Source organism: Chelon labrosus, assembly GCF_963514085.1.
Source record: "Chelon labrosus genome assembly, chromosome: 10".
Taxonomy (NCBI): domain Eukaryota; kingdom Metazoa; phylum Chordata; class Actinopteri; order Mugiliformes; family Mugilidae; genus Chelon; species Chelon labrosus.
This window is the reverse complement of record NC_140360.1, coordinates 14,056,957-14,068,354: the sequence shown is the minus strand read 5'-3', so window position 1 is coordinate 14,068,354 and position 11,398 is coordinate 14,056,957. Positions and strand designations below refer to the sequence as shown.

Genomic DNA, 11,398 nt, shown 5'->3' with positions numbered 1-11,398 from the left:
TTTTGTTTTGTTTTGTACATAGCTGTAATTGTTAGCTTTCATTTTCACATTATCTCGCTCTGTCTCTCACCATATTTTATGGCAACTCCACTGTAGTTTCACTTTGGCAGTCAGATCCAGCGGTGTGGATGGAGTACCCTTGGCCTCCCTTGTTCGAACGATCAACTCTCAGAGAGTCGTTTCATCCCAAGACCCGCCTTCCTGCCACGCCCTCAGACGGGCCGTCTTGTGCAGCATAGGTCCTTATGTAGTCTTTGATAGTTTGTTGTTAGTGCTTCCGCAGCTAACCAATATTGTGCTAGTTTGTAGAACTCCCTCCGTCTGGCTGGTCTGTAAAAGGTCTTTTCACAGTTAAGTTCCAAGCAGCAGTCTTCTTCAGGGGTGGGGTGAGAGACGCCAAAGGCTCTGAAGGGAAAGTCGCGTTGGTCTATTCACTCCAGCCAGATGCTAGTCCAGTGGTTCCCCATATTTCCCTTTGCTTTCATTCCAAAGCTTTTCAAGCTCCTTCTGCTTTGTGCCATGTCTCATTATTTTAAGCCAAGTTTCTCATTACACATTATTAGGAAACACTGTGCTAGCCCAGATAGGCCGGTCTTTTACAGCATGCAGCTAATACGGCTATCTCAGCTATAAAACTGGCCGTTGAAGCATATATTTCTTGCAGCAGTATTAGACAAAGTGTACTGTGATGAAAGCTGGAAAGACAGTGTCTCTGATGGAAGCGTGTAATATGACACCAGTGAGCCTTGTAATGCGTACATTTAAGCGGGAACATCTGATGTTAGCTGTATTAGCCACAGTTGCTAGCCTGTTGTGGTTTTAATGGCTGGCTGGGGTAAAGACCTGTATACATTGCTGCCCTTCAGGGCCCTGGGACTGACCTCTGACATTACCGTCATGAGCTATCTCTAGGAGAGGCTTGAACATCCAAAGGCCTTATTAGAAAATGCGGATGCCAAGATGCAGGTCGATGAGGAAAGAAGAAAAAGTATCCAGCCACGGTCGGCATTTATTTAAAGTAGTTAAGACTTAGCAGGTTTTCATATGAACAGGCAAAGGTGTCATTTTGTTGAACAAATATTCAGTGGAGGATACTTTTTCACTCTTGTAGTCTCTTGCACTCCCCTCAGCCTCACTTCTCAGCTTTCTCTCCACCCCTCTCCCCCATTGTCCTCCGGCTCCTTGTTTTCCTTCACAGGCTGTTTTTGTCCGGTAGCTCTGCCTCTGGACTACGGGGAAAATAGACGGTGGCTTTGTGCTCCTCGTAGCGGTCGATGTGCTTGAGGTGTACCACCATGTGCAGGGCATAGGCTAAGACGAGGAGCAGGATCAGAGATGTCACCAAGCCCATCAGGATGGCTGGCGTCAGGAAAGTGGCACAGTCACTGGCTGACGCAAACTTGTCTGACTGAACGTTGAAGGCCTGGATCTGGAAGGGCAAAGAGAAGGCGGAAAGATGAGATTAGGCGGAACTAAAGAGGACAACTGGCCCTTACTGGGCTTACCAAGCATAGAAACAGTGGGCAGATGGACAGGTTGAGACAGCCTAGCAGATGGCTCAACAGACAGTGTACAGACAGAATGACAGACTGCCAAACAGACGCTAATCAGACTGACTGACTGACTGATGGCTAAACAGGCAGAAGACAATGGGGAAATGGCTGGCAAACATACCGACACGTGCACACATGTAGGAAACAAGGGGTAAACTATGATATAACAGTGAATGTGCAGACATTAATAGAAGAGTTACACAACAAAAGCTGTGCCCATTGTGCAACAGTGTACCTGGAAATCAGTGAAAGTGATGTGCCAGTTAGCGGATGTGTCAGTGTGGGAGCTGGGTACTAGCAGGGTGTCATATTTGTGCAGGCTGCTGACGTGCTGGCAATGGTAGGATGAGGTGGCAGGAGCGTAGACCTCGCTGGCGTTGAACGTAGCCTCCTGGGTCCAGTTGTAGTGGATGTGAACGCTGTCGAGCGTGAACCAGTTTTGACCGGCTGCCTCGTAAAAGGTGTTGGACATCTGAAGCCTGATGGAAGAGACAGCGCTGTAAGTCCAATAATGGACTACTTGATGTGATAAATGAAAAGTTTCAGGCAGAGAATGTTCCGTGTGTATGTGTGCTTTTTACCTGATTACTAGACCTCGCAAGTCCTCCACATCACCAAACCTTAATGAAAGCCTGAGGCAGAGCAAAACCACAAATATCAAAACATTTAACACCGTAACTTGAGTAATTCTGAGAATAGTGGATTGATTTTACGTTATAAATATAAATATATGAACTGTCTTGCACAGGAAATTATGTGGATCCGCTTTGTCTTACAATAAATGAGTAACAGTGCACCGAAACAAATTCCGCGTAACTTACGTCGCTTTCTCCTTGGTACAGATGGAGCCTTTAGTGTCCACGGGCGTGTTGGGGTTGAAGACCCGCTCAGTCAGATCGATAAAAGTATGGTTCCTGTAGCGGATCGCCAGGCGCTTTGCCTTAAACAGAATGCAGATCTTCCCGTTGTAAGACACACTCAGTGGGCCATAAGGTCCCATCAGAGACTGGAGCAGCTTCCTCTTGCTGTGAGACAACCCAGGCTGATGCCAGGCGAATGGCTGGAAAAGAAAAGATTAGAAAAAATAAAGACACTGCAGCAAACGTGGGCAACAGCAGTTTTGAATTCTTTGACTGGCCTCTAGAGGGCATCCGATTTATTTATTTTGTTAAGCCGAGACATTCACACTGTGAATCTGAAGAATCTAGAGAAAAAATCCTAGAGGTTTCATTATTAAAATATTAATAAATGTAGTGCACTGTATGTATAGATCAATCTTTTATTTCTTCTCTCTTGCTTATTTTTAATACTCCTGATGAAAATTTGATCCAAACTCCACATGTGGCTCTTTGTTAATGTACATAAACAGTAAGGGTCAGTCTGACTGTAACATAATGTTGTTTTTAATCATTATGATGTGAGATAAAATGAGAGTATCTAGTGTCACAAAAACAAAGCTGCTGAATCCATAATTTCTAAATGTATCTCCAAATATGTAAAAGACTGTTTTGTAAAGTGATACACCAGAAAGGCAGAGTTTGGCAGCTCCAGCTACTAAGCAGGGACGCAACTGTAGAAACCATAAATTATCCTCGATATACGCACACAGTGTTCCCCTCATCACCTCCCAACTCCGGATTTATTATACACCGGGCAAACTCGCTGGTGTCGGACAACCAGGAGGGCCTCCTTTTTTATGCATGCCGTGATATTTAATTTCAAAAGGGCAATTCAAAAAAATCACTTCTCTTTCAGGGCTTGTCATCGTGATCAAAAAAAAATAAAAAATGTCAGTTGTAACATTGTAAAGTTCAATGTTCCAACCACCACTTGAATCTCAGATGAGGAGGAAGGTGTAGAAAACAGGAGCTCTCTGAATGTGTAATGGCGTGCTAGCTGTAGACTGCGCCGGCCGTGTGGCGTGCAGATAGAAACTGCCCCCTCTGGCTTTTTAATCTCAAAGTCTACATCCCACTGAAGGGCACTTTGGCTAATCCAGCGCTAACTCACAATACATGTAAAGCTGTCGCCACAGTGGTTATGAAGTGAACTTTATTTATCTTGTTCAGTGTAACTAGAAATGTGGGATAAACATTATAGAAACACTCAATAGCGAGTACAGTAGCTTAGAAAAGCATCAAATATAGCTGTGTCTGAATGCATCAGTTAATACAGCATATGGCTTTAGAGAATTTTCTATCACAGTGTTCCCGTGTGTGGGTGGCAAAGATGTTTTACCTCTGGTGAATATGAGACAAACATTATTCCCACTCCAAGGTCATGCAGTGTGGCAGAGCGAGCATGCTCGGTCCTGTCTGCACACGTGTACGTTACAGATAAAGACACAGAGATAGGGAATGTACCTGCAGTATTCTCCTGAGTGGGTTCTCATCTTCAGGCGTCAAAATAACCTCCTCGCTTTCTAAGCCATACTCCCCATCTTGACCTGAAAACACGACACGCACCGTGGAAGATGGTTAGCAGCGTACACATTAAGCTGATTGCAGTGCTGCAGTGCAGACTGCAACATAATCAGAAAAAAGTTCAGACGATCTCACACACACAAACGTGCACACACACACACACACACACACACATATAGGCACAAAGAGATCCTGCATGCACCTCATTGCTCAGGCTCGTATCTATTTCTAGTTGTTTTGCGTCATCGCACTGAGTCATCAGCAGTTTATTTCTCGGTTACGGAAGTATTGTTCAGTGTTTACAAATACTGTTTACATCTTGGCATACATACATGCATTTTGGCAGCGTATCATTAAAAAGAAAATATCTCCATTCAATTCTTTTTTTTTCTGCATTTGTGCCCTAAATATAGCCAGACGCCATCCCTCCGAGGTGCATGGATCGTACATTTAAATATCAGTCTGTATTACGATGCAGCAAAGATGTCTCCAGCTCTGAGACGGAAGTGCATTGGTCAGGTCCGTCTATCTAACACATCAGCATCAAAATTACCGTGGCAGGCTGGATTGAATCAGGCCTTGTGTCACAGTAGATTTGTTACTTACGTGATGTCACTCTTGTCGCTTGTTTGGGGTTTTCTTTGCTGTGGATAAGACAGAAGAAACCATAAGGTCTTGGGATCACATAGTATAGTTAGACATATTAGTGTAAAATGTTTCGCGTATACCATGTGCATAATATATAAAGCCCACCATATATAAACATATTAGTTAAAGTGAGCAGAATACGAATATCAAAAGTGTTCCACTTAGATATTGGAGCTCGATATTAGATGCTTTTAAGCCTTTAAATTCTTCTCATAACATTCAAAGAGTCAAACTGCAAGCAGGCTTTGTACCATCTAGTTTGGAAGTTTGGAAGCTAATCTTTGGATACAAAAACAAGTCTGCATTGCACAGACTATGAAGATGGCTTTTCAGTACAAATTTATTAGACAAACTGAGATACAGCTGCCTACTCATTGAGGAGAAAATACAATAAATGCAAAGCTTTATAGGAATATTTTAACAGGATTGTAATTGTAAAATGTCGATTGTTAATCACTGCAAACATAAATACGGTTGCCCAAGTCAGGCTGTCAATAACCAACGCAACATTTAATCACACTGAAAAATTGATGCGACACAACCTCAGCCACTGCTCTTGGTCAGTGCTGTTCTTATTTGCCAACAAGTCAAGTTCTTGTCAACAAGTCAATGTACTGTACGTCATTTTACCTTTTAAAAGGGGGAAATGTTATTTAAAGCCACTATATGCCCCATTAGTACCCTTAAAACTGAACTGAACAAAGCACAATTGCACAAAACTCTCTGCACACAGTTTAGTTTTCATACCAGTGTACAAAGTTATTTTTTTCATGCTTTCCATGTTGCATTGATTCAGCTTCGGTGTGTTGTATTGCTGTTACTAACGGCCGATCTCCGATGTGGGACTAACCTACATAGTGCACAAGAGACAGATGACAAGCCATATCCTTTTCCTGCACATGTTTGGCAGAGCTGTCCTTCTCATCGTGTCACTAAACCTCACGTAGCTTTAATCCTGATCCTTTTAACTGCCTAATCAAAGACGTAAGACGCCAATGGGCTTACGGGGCGGCGCTGACATGGCCGGTTTTGCCTGTTGTGATGGTTCACCCCTAGTCACCCCTGTGTGGTCTGTCCTAGACTGTCCTTAGCGGACACATTTGGGCAGCTCACTAATCTCCACACAATAGCCAGCAATAATGGGCTTGTAAAAGATAAACCCTAAGACCTGTGGGAGTGGGGATGACAACTAACGTCTGTCTTTTTTTCCTCACCTCATCGTTATAGTTTGTTCCGTAGCTTTGGTTATATTTCAAGGCATTGTTTTTTTAACTGCAGATGTCTGTGAAAGAATTTCATCAATTACATTTTTTGTTTCTCTTAAAACACTGGTTTTAAAACACCATTTTCTTGAGTAACTCCAACTCTGCTTGAACAACAACAACATAATTTTAGGTACAAGTCTAGGTTACGTCTGCAGTTGCAGGACAAAACAAGGTGAACGGTCTTAGACTGCGGCTAACAAATGGAAAACAGTTGGAGGGTTCTGTGTCAGGAGCGCCGGGCGTTCCAGTTTTACCAGGTTTCCAGACACATCAGCGCCGGCCGTCTGGAGTAGTTAGCTGCCCGTATGGTGCAGTTTCCACCTTGGCAATATTGTGTAGTTTAGTGGCTGATGGATTAGGATTAAGGATAAGCACAGACCAGGTCCACCAGTGCCCAAATGTTGGGAGAGGTAGGCCGTGAACAAGATGAAGAGATTAAGGCATGATGTCAGAGGCTGCAGCATTCTGGACAGTTCGGGAGCTAATTTATTAATCGGAAATGACCTCAGAAAACTAAGCAACTTTGCACGCATCCAGTGGATTTGAAATTGAACTCTGAGTACTGTTGTTCAGATAAAATCCACAGGACAAACGTAGCTATTTAAGGGTTTTTAATTAAATGTGTGAACTTTTATTTCCTCATGACATGTAAGGGAATATAAACTTTCTACCGTTAGTAGACTTATTTCTTGCACGTTTATTTACTGAATTTATATCGAATTTACTCTTGTTGGCTGCAGATTTCAGTCTGCAAACGCACAAAAACTTCTCAGATGAATGAGCAAAACAAAACGAAACTCTACGCGTAGATGCATGCTACTCTTTCATCGTACAAAATTTATGTTGTCCTTGTTTCAGGTCACCTACGTCACAGCTCTAGAGTAACCAAAGGCCTTTCCGATAAATTAAATTAATCGTATTTAAGCGTCAGTAAGCTTGAACAAATAATAGAAGGCTGCTGGATGATGTCAGCTGTGAGGAGCTATAGAGCAATTCAGTGTGTACAAGGTTTCCAGTCCACATTCGAGAAAGTGTGTGTGTGTGCCAACTCCAACGTCAACATCATGAGTGCTGAAATCCAAGACACCATGTGCGCTTGTCTCTCCACTCGCACTCGTACGTATAGAGCCCGCTACATGATGTCTGCACGCGCTATTCTGTGAGTAACAATATAAGAGTTTATGTATATGGCGAATCCAAATATTTACATTTGCCCAAGTGGATGCTGGGTAAGCATGACTGTATATGGAAGAGCTGCCAAAAGCACTACACCTTTGGCAGCTGCGACTGAAACCTCAGTAGCATGGTGGATACTTGGAAGCCGCTCGCTTATAGCCTGCACCGATGATGTGTGACGATCTCGCGGCTGTGCAGAGCGTTACAAAAATCCACATTCGGTATCCCCGATTTCATATCGGATTTATTTACTTATGAGCCCATGTAAACAATGCCCAGCTGTGATTCACTAGCACACAAATGAAATCAAACACATGTGAGCAAGCAGTTCTTTCTGCGCACCTAAAACCCAGGCCTCAGCTGGCTGATCGGGGCCAGAGGAGTCTCTGCGAGTGCTAACTAAAGCCCAGCCGTTTGTTCTTGTGCCAGTTTCGCGAGGTCAGCAACCCAGGACTGCTGCGGCCCCTTCATTGGCTCAGCCAGTCACACGGTAGCATGGGTGCTGAACAGGCCCTTTATATAATCAAAGCAATGCCAGAGCCACTCCTTGGCTCACCTCGCTCCCTTCGGTCCTTAAATATGTGCGTCTACACACATCACATACGTCCGCACTGCCAGTACGAGTGCAACGTGAATATATTATGAAGATGCTATGATCGCGGTTATTTATAGATAAGCGTCTGGCTTTTAAATACTAACAGCAACGCCAGCTCAATCGATGCGATTTCACTGGGCATCCTTATTCAAGTCCGCAGATGGATGGCCTATTATCCTCCCTCATCTGTGCCTCTGCTGTGTGCTGCTGAGCAGAGAAAAGGTGTGGTGCCTGCTCCCCAAACTTGTAAACAAGTCCCCGTTTGTGCTGAGCCACTGCACTCAGACACTCTGTAAACCAGGATCAGTCCGCCCGAGCCTCTACATCCTACAACAGGAACATGATGTTGGAGAGTAATAGTTCTGCAATATCTTTGTGTTTTTTTTTTCTATGTGCTTCATCTAGCTCATCGTAGTTTGATTAAAATAGGAACAAAATGTAGACCTCTATCCATTAGATCTGTGTTTCTTAGCCTAGAATAATAGTCACTGTGCAGTTTCATCGTATCAGACTATAGTGATGTGTTCTTTGACTCATATTTCCTTTTGTTATGCCTACATGAAATATCAAACCCAACTATTATAGTATTTCACAATGTTCCGGATAAACTACTTTTGCAAAGAAATGTTAATGTCATATACCTTGATATTTCTTATGTACATGCAAAGTACTTTTTCATTTTACTCATTACAAAGTGCTCAGCCTTTAAGGCAAACGACATTGTCTCTGACATGGCACAAAAACTCGCCTTAATCCCAGACTGTGAAGGTGTCGACCTATTAATAGATTTAGTAGTGCAGATTACGCTTCAGGAGTTTACTCGGATGCCGCTCGGAGCCTTGCTGCCGTTTCAGAGTAGCTTTGATTGCAGCTTCATATTTGACCTTAGGTCAACTGCTAGGGTTGTCTACATCTTCCTGCTCCCTCTGAGATCTAACGCGTCTGTGTTGACGCAGCAGCCTAGCATGACGTCTGTATTCAAACGGGGAATAAAAAAACGGTAGTTGAAATTATGATTATTTGCTTCTGGCTTAACCTTTTCCCACTATTCCCTTAAGAAAAATAAAGAGCATAAACATCTTCATGTAGTTAAATATGTAAGGCAGGCTAAAATCAAATCCTTTGACCCTAATCTGTGTCTAGGGTTGTCACAGTTTAACAGTTTTAATATACATTTCAGCACATGTTGAGCACACGAATGATGAACTTTTAAACTGTTGCCAAAATGAACTCACTTAGCACTGATGGACAAATTGCACCAAAGAATAAGAACAACGTGAAAAACCTTTGACTCGTAACCTTGTTTTCGTTTCTTTTAGTTTATGAGTGAGTTTATGGCAACTCAACATGGAAGGACACCAACAATAGTGAATGATATAACGCAGTGAAGAGCGTGTTGCAGCAGCCTCAAGAAACTGGGTCATGCTAAGTTACTTGTGTAATTGTTTGTGAAGTTTAGTGGTTTACTTAATGCTGGATTTCATTGGTAATTGAATCAAGTTTGTTTAAAACTCTTCGGAGTTGCGCAATGAAAGAACTTAACAGCATCAGCAAGCTTTTTTTTTTTTTTTAAAGATTTGCCAACACATGTCATCCTTCAGTTATTTTCCTCTCATTCTCTTTCTTTCCTGTTGCTGTTGATGGACTCAGATGAGAGAAGAGGTCATTTCCAAAATTACTTTTGACCCTAAATCTGTACCCACTTTAGGAGAAAAAAAAGAAACGCTCTAGGCTAGGAAGGTTATATAAATATTACAGTGATGATAAGAATTATGTAAAAAATATGTGGCAAATTTGTCAAACTATTCAGGACCTTTTTACCCACAGTTAATTAATTAATTAATTAATTAATTAATACTAGAAAACAATACTCTAAAATGTACTTCTAACATAATTTCCTGGAAAGTATGTTAAGGCAAAAATGTCCCCAATAATTATTACGTAGTAGTAGTAAATGTTTTTACTAAAGCCTCTGGCTATCAATCTTTGTCCACCTGCTGTCTGTCATAGTACTACACTTCAGCTCAGGAAACTTGACAATTTTCTTCTGTTTCCAGCATCACTCTCAGCACTAGAAGCTTCCTACTCACTGAACCTTTACTCCTACGTTCCCAGAAAACCCTACAATGCCACCCAAACTGAAGGCTGTTATATAACAGCATATTGGAGTGTGTCAGAGCTGAGACAGGAGCTGTGTCTGGGTACCGTAATGGTTACGAGTGCAGAGTTACGCACTAAGTTTGATCCAGGGAACAGGCTCAAAACCCCAGGAGAAATCAATGTAGCCTCCCTCTCTCTCTCTCTCCCTCTCTCTCTCCCCCTCAGAGGGACTGTGGTGAAAAGTTAAGATAGGGATCTGTCAGGGGTTCACAACCAGTAATTGAGCTGAAATGAAAGCGCACCCATGAGAGTTCTTATATTTATTCCTAAGTCCATGTTATTTCTGCCCCGGGCTTGTAAACATGTGTACTGATAAGGTTGTTTGTGCCATAAATGAAAGCGTGACCGTGGTAATCTTCCATTGTCCAAACTGTGTGTGACTGTGCTGAAAGTGCAACAACAAGGGAAATCATGTGAACAATGATCGAAGAGCATTGAGTCAGAAACCGCAGCATGTTATGACTCGGAAGCATTTGCGCTATGGAGGATTGTGTGAGCCACCATGCATGGCACAGTTTCAAGAGCCTTACATGGCTTTGGCTCAGTATTATAGGTCTTTGCTGTGAGGTCTCTGTAAGCAGGCAGGGACTGGTGCTAGTGAAGGCCCTGGCTGTCTGCTCTCTCCTCTCCCTGTGACACTGTTGTGAGTGCCTCTAGGTTTGAGCCTTGAATATTTTATCCAGATTTGACCTGCAGGACTGCATGTGCATTATGCAGACATGGCCGGCTAGAATTCCCTTCTCCCCCCTCTCTCTCTCCCTCTCTCGCTCTCTCTCCCTCTCCGTCTCTCTCTCAATGACTGCATCAGTAAACAGACCCCAGACCATCCCTGATGCACCCTATCCTCCCTGTCCCATCCTTGTTTACCTTCCCTCTGTGCTGTATCTTCTCGCCTTCCCTCCTTCTCTAACCCTCTTCTGCGGGCCCACTGCCCCAGCCTTATTTAGCTCCCTGCTGCCAGACCAGCACTACTGTACAGAGACAACGGCCCCATCCGTGATCGATGAGCCGCCGTCTGATGCAGTCCCCAAGACTGAGACAAACAAAGCCTCGCGGCTCTCAGCTCCTTCTGACACACCGCCACACTGCCCGCATTCATAATCTGAGACGCACTCGGGCCGTAGAGAAGGCGAAGGTAAAGCAGAGAAAGAAAGAAAGAAAGAAAGAAAGAAAGAAAGAGAGACCCTAAGAGAACACATCAGCATCCCAGCATCCCTGCATGCATCTCCCTGTACCCCTCCCCCCCCACCTCCCCTACACCCCTCTCTGTTCACAGCCACACAGAGGATGGATTTACCTTCTGTCCAATATTTCAGGCACTTCTTCATAGATAAGTCCTGGCTGCAACTCTTCCTCAGAGAAGGAGAGCCCAGGCCGGCTGAGAGCTGACAGCAAGGCGAGGGAGCAGAGGAGGAATGCGTGTGCAGCCATTGAGACAATAAGAGGCGACTGCCGCTGGTCGAGCTCCGCTTCATAATCTGCTCTCCTAGCAGCGCCTGGCTCCCAGCTCCTCTGACTGGCAGTCACCTCGGCCAATCGGCTGCGAGCAGAGCCGATCAGCGTGCGTCACAGTCCCCC

The 11,398-nt window shown here is 43.7% G+C and overlaps 1 protein-coding gene across 1 annotated transcript; it reads right to left on the bottom strand.

Moving 5' to 3' along the window:
* Positions 1-1,118: 1,118 nt before the first annotated feature.
* On the bottom strand, positions 1,119-5,645 carry LOC311493795 (V-type proton ATPase subunit S1-like protein; the record flags this gene model as incomplete). The annotated part of the gene is made up of 6 exons (XM_084552579.1): positions 1,119-1,429; positions 1,789-2,032; positions 2,135-2,185; positions 2,375-2,613; positions 3,917-3,999; positions 5,630-5,645. 6 exons carry the CDS (start codon positions 5,643-5,645, stop codon positions 1,193-1,195), a joined length of 870 nt encoding a protein of 289 aa, XP_084408705.1. The 3' UTR covers positions 1,119-1,192.
* Positions 5,646-11,398: the final 5,753 nt, after the last annotated feature.